The following is a 12,549-nucleotide window of genomic DNA, read 5'->3' as shown; positions in this document are numbered from 1 at the left end:
TAGGGTAAATTTAACAAAAGAGGTGCAAGAACTACACATTGAGAACCAGAAAACTTTGCAGAGAGAAATTAAAGACAGTGAATAAACAGAAAGAGGTACTGTGTTCATGGATTAGAAGACTCAATATTGTTAAGATATTAATTCTCCTGGGGCGCCTGGGTGGCTCAGTCGGTTAAGCATCTGCCTTTGGCTCAGGTCATGATCCTGGGGTCCTGGGATCGAGCCCCGCATCGGGCTCCCTGCTCCGCGGGAAGCCTGCTTCTCCTTCTCCCACTCCCCCTGCTTGTGTTCCCTCTCTCGCTGTGTCTCTCTCTGTCAAATAAATAAATAAAATCTTTAAAAAAAAAAAGATGTTAATTCTCCTGAGACTGATCTCTAGATTCAATGCAATCCCAATCAAAATCCCAACAGGCTTTTTAAAATAGAAATTGCCAGACTAACTCTGAAATTCAAATGAAAATACAAAGGACCTAGAATAGCTAAAAGAATTTTTTTTAAAAATAACAAATTTGGAGAACTTACAGTACCTGATTTCAAGACTTGTTATAAAGCAACACAAATTAGGGGCGCCTGGGGTGGCTCAGTCAGTTAAGCGTCATGATCCCAGGGTGCTGTGATTGAGCCCCAGGTTGGGCTGTGTGCTCAGCCTGGAGTCTGCTTGATATTCTCTCTCCCTCTCCGCCTCCTGCCTCTTCTCTCTCTCAACAAATAAATAAATAAAATAAAATTAATTTAAGATGGGTCATAGAGCAAAACATAAAAGCTGAAAATATAAAGCTTCTAGAAGAAAACTTAGGAGAATATCTTGACAAACCTGGTGTAGACAACGATTTTGTAGACAGGAGACAAAATGCACTAATTTTTTTTTTAAAGATTTATTTATTTATTTATTTGAAAGAGAGAATGAGAGAGAGAGAGAGAGCGCACATGAGACGGGGGAGGGTCAGAGGGAGAAGCAGACTCCCCGCGGAGCAGGGAGCCCGATGCAGGACTCGATCCCAGGACTCCAGGATCATGACCTGAGCCAAAGGCAGTCGCTTAACCAACTGAGCCACCCAGGCGCCCAAAATGCACTAATTATAAAAGAAAAAAAAATAATGAGTTAGGGTTCAACAGTAAACACTTATTCACCGAAAGACACCACATAAGATTTGAAAAGGCAGGCCACAGTTTGAGAGAAAATATTCAGTATATCACATGTGCGCATTTACAGTCACACATACATTTGACAAAGGACTTGTAACCAAAATATATAAATAACTCCAGTAACATCATAATAAAAAGTCAAACAACCCTTGGGGCACTTGGGTGGCTCAGTCGGTTAAGCATCTGCCTTCAGCTCAGGTCGTGATCCCAAGGTCCTGGGGTCGAGTCCTGAGTCAGGCTCCTAGCTGAGCAGGAAACCTGCTTCTCCCTCTCCCTCTGCCTGCTTGTACTCTCTCTTTCTCTGTCAAATAAGTAAAATCTTAAAAAAAAAAAGTCAAACAACCCAATTTAAAAAAAATAGGCAAAAAACTTTCAAGGGTCTTTCACCAAAGACATCAAAATAGCCACCATGTATTCAAAGCTGATATCCTTTAATGCATTATATGTACTTTCTTTAAGAAAATCAGATTTTCCTACTGCATTAGTACATCAGGATCTTACCTATTACTTCTCTCTAGAAAATAATTGCCTCTTGATTCTTTCTGACCTTTTTTCTTTTCAGGCCAACAGAACTTTTCAGGAGTTGTAATGCTCAGTCAGATCAAGGAGCCATGAATGACATGAAGCTGTGGGAGAAAGGAAGCATAAAGATGCCATTTATAAACATACCTGTTCTTGACATTAAGAAGTGCCAGCCAGAAATGTGGAAAGCGGTAGCTTGTTCACTGCAGATTAAACCTTGTCATAGTAAATCCCGGGGAAGTATTATTTGCAAGTAAGTTTCTTTCCTTGTAATGACTCTCCAGTCTTGGTTTAGATCATGATCTGAACCACAGAGTTTTCTCTCCCACCACTTCTCTTTGCCCATCCTCCCTACATGTCAAATGCTTTCTCGGTTTTTCCTCTGCTTGAGATACTATTCCATCTCCACTTGCCCACTGACTGTCTTTCTTAGCCTCTCTCAAATGCCAGTCATTCCCATGGAATCTTCAAATAAAGGTCTACAGAAGTTTGTAGGAAGGATAAATTACTATTATAGCTGGAAAGATCTGTGAACTTCTCTTATGGAATTTAGTTCCAGAAACATTTGTCAAGTACCTTCAATACTCAACTCTATTTTTATATTTTAATTTGTGTACTTACATTCTGTTAGCCTTTGTTCTCCTTGAGGAGTTTATTCCTTGTAACTTCTTTTTCTTGTCTCCTCTTTCCTCTTTTTCTTCTCTTCAGGGATTAGGGTAGTCCTGACACATAGTAGGTGTTCTGTGCATGTTTAATGAGTGAGGGAGTTAGGGAATATAGTTATTAGGGCCTATTTCTAGTGAGCGTTTTGTGAATGGTTTGTTTAGGAGATCTAGGATAAAGTAAAGGTGAAAGCTGCTGTCCTGGGTGAAACCAAAAGCATTAGCCATGTAGTAATCTATGCCAGCTGATCTTCAAGCATCTATTTTTCCAAAAACTTTCTAAAAACCAAGTCAATATCCAGCCCCTAAGTTGGTATGTGTCTTGGTGCCGCTGGACACTTGATGACTGATTACAGATTATTTCAACCTTAAACAGGGTCCAGATCTATTCTCTGGCATGACTTGGCCATGACTTGAGTAAGGGGAAAGATGAGGGGTAAGTTGGGTGACAAGAGGCAACCAGTGGGAAATTTATAGACTCATAGCACAAAAATTTATAGAAAAGGAATCAAATCCCTTTTGAAGACTGAGAAAATTTTAAAGTAGTATACTTTCCAGTTGTTATGGGCCAAACACCTTAATGTTGATAACTAAAAAGATATTTAAAAAGAGAAGGGGACAGAGGGAGGAAGAAGCAAGTAAGCATAAGGTCCTGAAAGAAAAGATGTATGATTTTGCAAAGAGAAAATCAGACTAGCCTAGTTTAATTTCCTTTCAAAGACTGGGACAAGCCACACTGATGGTAGTAACAGTATGAGTATAAAATTTGAGCAAGGCCTTTGATCTCAGATAAGAGAAAGGGATGCTTTGCTAGTATAATACATTACTTACTACTATGCAACCTGAGGTCTTCTATGACTCCTGTTTTCTTTTGCCATTACTCTGAGCTAACCAGTTGTAAAATATTGTTATGAAAACTCACCTTCTGGAAGCCTTCAGAAACAGGATTGATATTGACTAGAAAACATGAGGAGCTTCCTTGAACTCTAAATTTTTATTTTTCTCTTTAAGATCAGATTGTGTGGAGATTCTCAAGAAATGTGGGGACCAGCACAAATTCCCTGAAGACCACACAGCTGAAAGTATTTGTGAGCTTCTGTCACCTACAGATGACCTAGAGAATTGTATACCTTTGGATACATACCTAAGTAAGTACTTTGTTTTTTTAGATTTCAAATATTTCTCCCTTTCATCTCTGCCCTTCATGTTTGCTTTGGATGAACATCTATCTCTTGAGAATGTGTGGTTTAATTATACTATCTCAATTGCAGACTCTTATCTTATTCGCTTGGTCTTTTTGGCCCTGGAAAGAATTGTCATCTTAAAATATATAGGCCCAAGTGACTATCTTATCAGTCTGAGGAAGTGATGAACTATCGTCAATCAGGAATTCTAAGCAGTGAATCTGGGACAAGCATCTTAGATAATAGCTCCATATCATTGCTGTCCCCTTGCCATGATTTGACCAGGAAGTGGAATTTCCCCAGGGAATCTTCAGCTTTTTGTCCTGAGAATATTAGTGTACCTGAGCCAGGCATTGGCTTAGACTGACCCACCAAATAGGCAGTAAGGAATGACGGTCTGGGTTAGTACATAAAAATGGAACTTTTGTCTCTGCCACAGTATTCCTGCCAAGAGCTAGAAGAATAAGTTGGTGTCTCATTGAGGGATCCTGGAGCTGAGTTTCTCAGCAGGAGGTGACCCTGTGTGGTGGAAACCAGAGAGAGGACGAGTAGAACTCATACACACCAAGTATGTAGTTAGGGTAGCGCAAGTGTCTGTGCTGCCACCAGGGGGCGTTAGTGCCCCGAGCTGGCTGGAAAGGCAGACTGAATTCACCTCCTACTTGCTTTGTTTTCCTGTGTCAGATAGGACTAAGTTCTACTGCAAATAACAGAAGAACAGGGAAAAGTAAAGGAAAGCCCAGAAATAAACAGTCCAGGGCTATTATAGTGGTTCTACCATCCAGAGTCCAGGCTCCTTTTGCTTTCTGCACTGTCCTTAGTGCTTGGCTTCCAACTCAAGGTTACTTGAGGTACTTTATTATCACAACATGCCTCCTAGAATTCTAGCCGCCATATTCTAGTGTAAGGGAAAACCACCCGAGCTGTAAGGGAAACGGAGAAAGATGATCTTTTTAACTGTGGGCCCATTGTCACACTATTATTAGTAAGCAGGAAGAGAAGAGTGGATGCTAGATTTGCAGCTAGTGATATCAACCACATTTTCTTAAGGCCAACAAACTGTGTCCCTCAGCCTTTATGACCAGTATAGTGAAAAAAAAAAGAGCATTAGACTAGAGTATGGGCCTCTGTGACTTTGGACAGATCACCTCTTTGCAGCCTCAGCTTCCCTGTTTATAAAGGATTGGGCTGGATGAGATGAACTCCAAGAATACTTATACCTTTATTAGCCCTACAGTCTGAGTCTGGCCTAACCTCAAGTAAGCAAAGCTAATGTAGTCACAAGCCTAGACTCTATTAGAGCAGTGAAATATATGTGTAGAAGGAAAAAAAGTTAAATGTTTTTGTTTGAATTTTAATACTCTCTTTAAATATCACATATACTTTATATTAAGTGAGACTCTTCCATGGTCATTATTTCACAAGTTGACAAATATAATCATGGTACAGGACCCATCTTACCTTAGTGAATTATTATAGTTTATGGTAAAATGTGCCAAGTTATTCCTCTCAGCCATAAGCACGTGTTTGACCACCCTACCATCCCTTTATACTACTTACTACTTATCATTAGGTGACTTTTTTATTTATACACACAGAGACACATATGCACATGCATACCCCCGGTCTATTTATTGTCTATTTCCCAAATAAAATGTAACTTCTACATTAGGGATTTGTCAGTTTTGTTCACTACTGTATCTCCAGTGCTCAGAACCTTGTCTAGCGTATCGTAGGTACCCAGTAAATAAACAAGTGAATGAATGTATGTATGTGTATGCTAAATTCACAAATGATCAGAGCATCTGTGTGTTTTAATAGTTTACTAGAATCAGGCCTTACTTTCTAGTCATGAGCTCTCCATTTATTCTAGCCATAATTAATTCAGATAATTTACAGATCTCTCTTAGCTTTTTGGGTTGGTTAAACTGATCTGTGTTTGGTTTTTCAGGGCCAAGTACTTTGGGTAACATTGTAGAAGAAGTCACTCATCCCTGTAACCCAAATCCTTGCCCTGCTAATGAGCTCTGTGAGGTAAACCGGAAGGGGTGTCCATCTGGAGATCCCTGCCTTCCATTCTCTTGTGTGCAAGGTAAGAGGTAGATGGGTGTGGGTGTGGGGTGAGGGGTATGGATTTGTGTTTCTGTATAGGGATTATCTTTGGAGTGAGCTCACAATGGACTTTATTTTCTAAGTTATGTTTTTCTGTAACATTTGAGGTTTTCCCAATAAACCTGTGTTAGTTATATAGGCAGGAGAAAACAAAGACAAATGTAATTTTTAATTATCATTTAGATTGTAAACTGATTCTCATAAAGAGTTACAGGGTTCTTGACAACAAAAGGAAAGAAAACCTTGAGCCTGTTTTTTATACATTCTCTTCCATGTTGTGATGTTTAAGAAAGTGTACTGCACATTGTTCATGTTTTTTTCTTTTCTTTCCTTTAGTTATATGGAGAAAAGGCATACTCAGTGGGATGTGCAATTATCTCCATGAGCTTAATGTTTTATTGGGATGCATATGATTTTAAGACTGATTTTTTTAAATTTTTTTAATTTTTATTTTCTTTTAAGATTTTATTTATTTATTTATTTATTTGACAGAGGGAGACACAGTGAGAGAGGGAACACAAGCAGGGGGAGTGGGAGAGGGAGAAGCAGGCTTCCTGCCGAGCAGGGAGTCCGATGCGGGGCTTGATCCCAGGACCCTGGGATCATGACCTGAGCCGGAGGCAGATGCTTAATGACTGAGCCACCCAGGCGTCCCTGGTTTTTTTTTTTTTTTTTAATGCAGGAGGCCTCTTGAATAAGAAATGTTTATCCCAGTGAATTTTGATAGTCTTTATCTCTTCTGTTGTACAGTGTGGCAACATTTTGCTTCTTTTTATCTACTTCCCAATTGAAAATGTTTCTTTGTCATGTTAAAATCACCATGTAAAAATATCTATGAAGTAAAAAGGAATAGAAGATTAAATTAAATAAGCATGATGTCTCAAAGGATCATCTATAATATTTGTATAATACCAGAATATATCAACTATAGAGTCAATATAAATCTTGTTAAAATTGGAAATGAATGGGTTTTCCTTAAGCCCAATCAAGTATTCAACTTTTCTTTGAATTTACAATATGCTTGTATTCCATCACTAAAAGTTTTCCTGATCAAGAGTATTCTAAAAAACATTGGGCACGTGGGTGGCTGTCGTTAAAAGTCTGCCTTCAGCTCAGGTCATGATCCCAGTGTCCCAGGATCGAGCCCCGCATCAGGCTCCCTGCTCAGTGGGAAGCCTGCTTCTCCCTCTCCCACTCCCCCTGCTTGTGTTCCCTCTCTCGCTGTGTCTCTCTCTGTCAAAAAAATAAATAAAATCTTTTAAAAATAAATAAAAAATATTGTCAGTTTCCATAGTCCATTTTTTAAATATCTGTGATTTTTTAATATCCTTGATAAGCCCAAAGCAATAAAAAAATATATCTTATAGCATTTTTTACTGAACTATAGCTAACTTTGGGGTATAGGTCTATAATCACCACTATCTCACAGAACATGGAATTTTTCATTTGAGAGGATATGTTTTGGTCAGTGAACCAAATCAGTTTGTTAGCTGAGTGAAAGTTCTATCACATAATTTTTAGGAGCCACAGAATACCTATGAGACTTATGTAAAATATATCTAATGTCATAAAACAATGTCATAGAACAGTACCATCTCCCTCAGCTTATTTTTGTTTCTACAGGTTGCAAATTGGGAGAAGCCTCTGATTTCATCGTCCGTCAAGGGACACTAATCCAGGTGCCATCATCTGCTGGGGAAGTTGGTTGTTACAAAATTTGCTCATGTGGACAAAGTGGACTCCTGGAAAACTGTATGGAGATGCACTGTATAGATCTTCAGAAGTCCTGCATTGTTGGAGGAAAAAGAAAAAGTGAGTCTTGAGCTGTATTTATTTGCTTTTTGTTTTTAATATGAGATTAGTTATCTTAACTTTGTAGGAAGAACATTGGATAGATTACCACCGAAGAGTAAAGTCTACAAATCAGATCCTCCAGGGCAGTATTCGCTAAACTGTACTCTACAGGACACTAGTACTTCTAAGGAACCCTCTTAGGAGCCTCCTTAAGAAGGGACTAATAGCTAATAACAATTAATTAATACTTACTGAATTTTTAATTGTGTGCCAAGCACTATGCTAAGTCTTGGCCTGTATTATCTCATGTGAGCCTCCCAGTTGTTCTTTGAATTCAGTATTGTTGTGAGGAAGCTGATGCTCAGACAGGTTACCCAGCTAGTAAGTGACCAAAACAGAATTCAGTCCCAGGCCTGTCTGACTCCAAAGCCCTTGCCCTCCACAGGCAAGGACACAGGTGTGCTCCTTCCCATCCCTTCCTCCACTGTCTCTTTACCAGAAGTAAAAGACAGAGTTTGACATCGTGGAAAGTGAACTGGAGGATGGGAAGTACACTGTTGACTAGGCCTTGGGATAGAGCACATGAAGACCTGCCACCCTTTGATGCCCTCTCTATAAGTCTCAGGGTCTTGCTTTCTCACTGCATCCTTAGCCACGTTTTGCTTATAGCCCTAACGACCATTCATGTCAATATACGACCTCAAAAACTGTGGGGAAAAAAACTACTTTTGAGAATGTACTCCCTGACAGCTCTTCACTCTGCTACCCTCACCCCTACATCACCCCATACGTATCGACCAGGGTAGTTCTGCTTTCATATGCCTCTTGGTTTACTCTTCTGTGTGAGATCTTATTTGAAAGAAGGGTGTTTTTGGCTAGAAAGAGCCTGCAAGTGTCTGCCCTAGACCAACAAATCAGGTATTCATTTTTTTTAAAGATTTTATTTATTGGGCGCCTGGGTGGCTCAGTTGGTTAGGCAACTGCCTTCGGCTCAGGTCATGATCCTGGAGTCCTGGGATCGAGTCCCACATCGGGCTCCCTGCTCGGCGGGGAGTCTGCTTCTCCCTCTGACCATCTTCCCTCTCGTGCTCTCTGTGTCTCATTCTCTCTCTCTCAAATAAATAAAATCTTAAAAAAAATAATAAAAAATAAAACCAAACAATTAAAAAAAAAAGATTTTATTTATTTATTTGAAAGAGAATGGGAGCACGAGCAGCAGGGAGGGGCAGAGGTAGAGGGAGAAGCAGACTCTCCACTGAGCAGGGAGCCAACTTGGGACTCCATCCCAGGACCCTGGGATCATGACCTGAGCCCGAAGGCAGACGCTTAACTGACTGAGCCACCCAGGCCCCCCTAGGTATTCATTTTTTAATCCATATTCTACTTAGCCAAAATGTAATATAGGTACCTTGTATCACACAGTATCTGAGGATAAACAAATTCATTCCTTCCATAGACTTCCACTGATTAAATCCCTACTCTTTACAGAAGAACATACTAGTGCTTTGTGGGGCTAAAACTGGGATGAGGGATTGAGATCATGCTGTACGTGATCAGATGGGGGAGAATTAGAGCTAAAAAAGGAACAGACCAAGTGCTCTTCAAGGACCTAGTCATTCCTGCCACGGCATCAGGGGAGTCTTCAATTCAAAGATGGCATCAGGGCTGATCTGAAGAGATGACTGAAGTTCCAGAGGAGGAGAGGAGCATGTGAGGCAAGAGGGGCAGCCAGAAACATTCTCAGAGATTAGGGAGCAGTCTGGTGAGACTAGCATGGTGGCAGTTTGGAGAGAAATGGTGGGAGGTAAGTATGAAAATATAAATATTACAGATTTAATTTCTCAGTTTGTATATTCAGAAGTCATCTTTCAAGAATTTCTATTTTAAAACGTTTTATTTATTTTTTTAAAGATTTTATTTATTCATGAGAGACAGAGGGAAAGAGAGAGGGAGAGAAGCTGAGGGAGAAACAGCCTCCCAAGGAGCAGGGAGCCCGATGCGGGACTCGATCCAGGACCCTGGGATCATGACCTGAGCTGAAGGCAGACGCTTAACCATCTGAGCCACCCAGGCGCCCTATTTTAAAATGTTTTAAACGATTCAATTTTTAATGTATGATTTACTTATAAATGCATGAAATGGATCAACATTTTATTTCTCCTTTTCTTAGGTCACGGGACATCCTTTAATATTGACTGCAATATCTGTTCTTGTTTTGCTGGCAATTTGGTGTGTTCTACTCGCCTGTGCCTCAGTGAACACAGTTCAGAAGATGATCGTCGCACCTTCACAGGTAACCGTGGCCACCCAGAACCTTTCCTTAGCGGCCATCATCCTTTTGTGCCCATTTCCCTTCAAGACAGCTTCACTGGTCTTGCCATAACTGCAAATGTACACAGTAAAATAAACACATAATCTGAGAACAGGATACTCGCCCTCTCTGGATCTGTTTCTTCCTCTGAATTGAAGGCATTAAACTAAATGGTTTCCTAGGACCCTTCCAGCACTAATAATCTGAAATTCCATGGGTTTTTAAAAAGATCAGGGCCAAGTGATGGGGACGGTTTTGGTTAAATGGAACTTTTCTGTCTGCTAAAATACCGCATCCACCCCTACCGTTATGTTATAAAATGTATTTTCTAAGTTTGTTTGTGTTACAATGTTTTTCTCATCACTTTCTTCCCTGACCTGCCTTAGTTCATTAGGTAGAGACCCCTATAAGTAAGCTAGAGGTAGAAGAAGTAAAGAATGCTCCTTCCAATCTAGTGTTTAAAATCTAGAAGGTAGATATTTAAAGTCTGGCTTGGGGGATTTCTGGGATGTCAAAGGGTAATACCAAAAACAAGATAAAGACAAAGGTTGTAAACTAATCACGTAGGTTCCTTCCACTCTTCATCGCCTTAGGGAAGGGGAAGAACAAGAAGGTAACTTGGGAAATTACTGTAATTTTGAGACTTGGGCATTTCTATGAACATCTCTGAGTTGCGTTTGGACTGGGACAATATCTGAGTCCCAAGAAATGTGGTATACTTTGTGGCCAGTAAAATCTCCTTAGAGTCTGCTGGCTAAACAGTCATTACCTTAATCTATCCCAGGACATGAGGGGCTACACACCACAGGGAAAAAGGGTCCTTCTAGTTGTAAAGTTCATTTTCCAAGTACATTTAGATGTAACTAAGTAAGTAAATAAGTAAATTAAATAAATAAGTAGTTTTCCACAAAAATCTTTAATTTACTCTTCATCCCCAATGGTTTTATGGTTTCTCTAAGCAGAACGAATTGCTCTCATCAAAGCAGAGCAGATAGAGGATAATAATAAGGATAACAACAACAACGATGGCAGTAAAGCATCAAGGTTGGTACTCAGGGTAGATAGAGGGTGGGGCGGGGTTAATCCTGTCTTCACTTGCCCAGCCGCCCTCTCTGCACTTCTGATTTCTGATTTCCTTTTTATTTCCAGTGGGCTGGAGGTACAAGGTCGGTAAATCCCTAATCTATTCTCTTCCCGCCCCTCTCCATGTGTCATACTAACTCCCGGGGAAAGACGAATCAACTTAGTGCTGCAGCCACATGAAATGGAGTAAATTTAGGAGGCTACCTTTCTCCTCTTTACCCAGCACCAAGGGTATTTCAGATCTGGAGCAAAGCAGATCCCAGTAGATAGCAATAGACCGTGCTGTTGCTTCTCAAGAAAAGAGCATCGCATCTCATTGTCCTTTTTGCTTCCCGGAGCATAACCCAGCAGCATAAAGCATGGGAATGTCAAGAAAGTAGTGTTCTTGATTGATTGCTTATAAACATTTTTAAGTCTCAAAATTACAGTGATTTCACAAGTTACTTTCTCATTCTTTTGTTATTACCCTTTAACATTCCAGAAATCCCCCAAGCCAGACTTAAGACATCTGAATTCTAGATTTATACACTAGATTGGGTGGAGCATTCTTTACTTTTCCTACCTATAGCTTTGTTTATATGGGTCTCCACCCCTGGGATCAAGGTCTGAAGGCCTCAATTAGCTGGCAATAAATGGAACAAAGGAAAGCCATTATGCAGACAAACAGCTTTTCAGAGCCTTGCCACCTTTAAAAGCACTATCAGAGATTGGAGGGATGCTTTTTCCTGACTTGATTCACAATTCTATTTTCCCTTGGGAGCTCCGTGTTAATTAGGAAATATGATGGGCAGGGGAATGTACAAGTACCCATAACTGGGTCTGTGTCCTCTCCACAGGTCTGCCCTGTAACTGTGCAGATCAGTTCGTCCCCGTGTGTGGGCAGAATGGACGCACTTACCCCAGTGCCTGCCTTGCTCGCTGTGTGGGCCTCCAAGACCATCAGTTTGAGTTTGGATCATGCATCTCAAAGGATCCATGCAATCCTAATCCCTGCCCAAAAAACCAAAGGTAAATTAAATAGCTCCTTATCTTTTTCTTTTTTTAAAAAAAGTTTTTATTTTACTCACGTGGTGCTCACCACCTGGTTCACCCATCCTCCCACCCACCTCTCCTCCAGTAACCATCAGTTTGTTCTCTGTAGTTGAGAGTCTATTTTTTGGTTTGTCTCTCTTTTTTGCCCCGTGTTTGTTTCTTAAATTCCACATCTGAGTAAAATCATATGATATTTGTCTTTCTCCGACTTATTTCACTTAGCATTATACTCTCTAGCTCAATCTATGTTGTTGGAAATGGAAAGATTTTATTGTTTTTTATGGCTGAATAATATTCCATTGTGTATATATGTACACCACATCTTCTTTATCCATTCGTCAATTGATGGACACTGGGCTGCTTCCATATCTTGGCTATTGTAAATAATGCTGCTATAAACATAGAGGTGCATGTATCCCTTTGAATGAGTGTTTTTGTATTTTTTGAGTAAACACCCAGTAGTACAATTGCTGGATCATAGGGTAGTTCTATTTTTAACTTTCTGAGGAAGCTCCATACTGTTTTCCACAGTGGCTGCACCAGTTTGCATTCCCACCAGCAGTGCAAGAGGGTTCCTTTTTCTCTACATCCTCTACAACACTGGTTGTTTCTTGTGTTGATTTTAGCCATTCTGACAGGTGTGAGGTGATATCCCATTGTAATTTTGATTTGCATTTCCCTGATGATGAGTAATGAGCATCTT

The 12,549-nt window shown here is 40.1% G+C and overlaps 1 protein-coding gene across 2 annotated transcripts in view; it reads left to right on the top strand.

Annotated features, from left to right (window-relative positions):
- The window catches only part of RECK (reversion inducing cysteine rich protein with kazal motifs), a 73,825-nt gene that overhangs the window by 44,924 nt on the left and 16,352 nt on the right, over positions 1–12,549 (top strand). For both annotated transcript variants that reach the window (XM_025852802.2, XM_073881355.1), the window contains 6 exons: positions 1,709–1,921; positions 3,342–3,478; positions 5,466–5,606; positions 7,250–7,438; positions 9,591–9,713; positions 11,651–11,822. In XM_025852802.2, coding sequence (XP_025708587.2) covers positions 1,709–1,921; positions 3,342–3,478; positions 5,466–5,606; positions 7,250–7,438; positions 9,591–9,713; positions 11,651–11,822 — 975 coding nt within the window. The remainder of the gene's footprint in view (positions 1–1,708; positions 1,922–3,341; positions 3,479–5,465; positions 5,607–7,249; positions 7,439–9,590; positions 9,714–11,650; positions 11,823–12,549) is intronic.

This window comes from Callorhinus ursinus, unplaced genomic scaffold, assembly GCF_003265705.2.
Source record: "Callorhinus ursinus isolate GAN/ISIS: 27379988/994484 unplaced genomic scaffold, GSC_fseal_2.0 scaffold42, whole genome shotgun sequence".
Classification (NCBI taxonomy): domain Eukaryota; kingdom Metazoa; phylum Chordata; class Mammalia; order Carnivora; family Otariidae; genus Callorhinus; species Callorhinus ursinus.
Note: the sequence above shows the minus strand (reverse complement) of the source record. Positions and strands in the feature narration are given on the sequence as shown.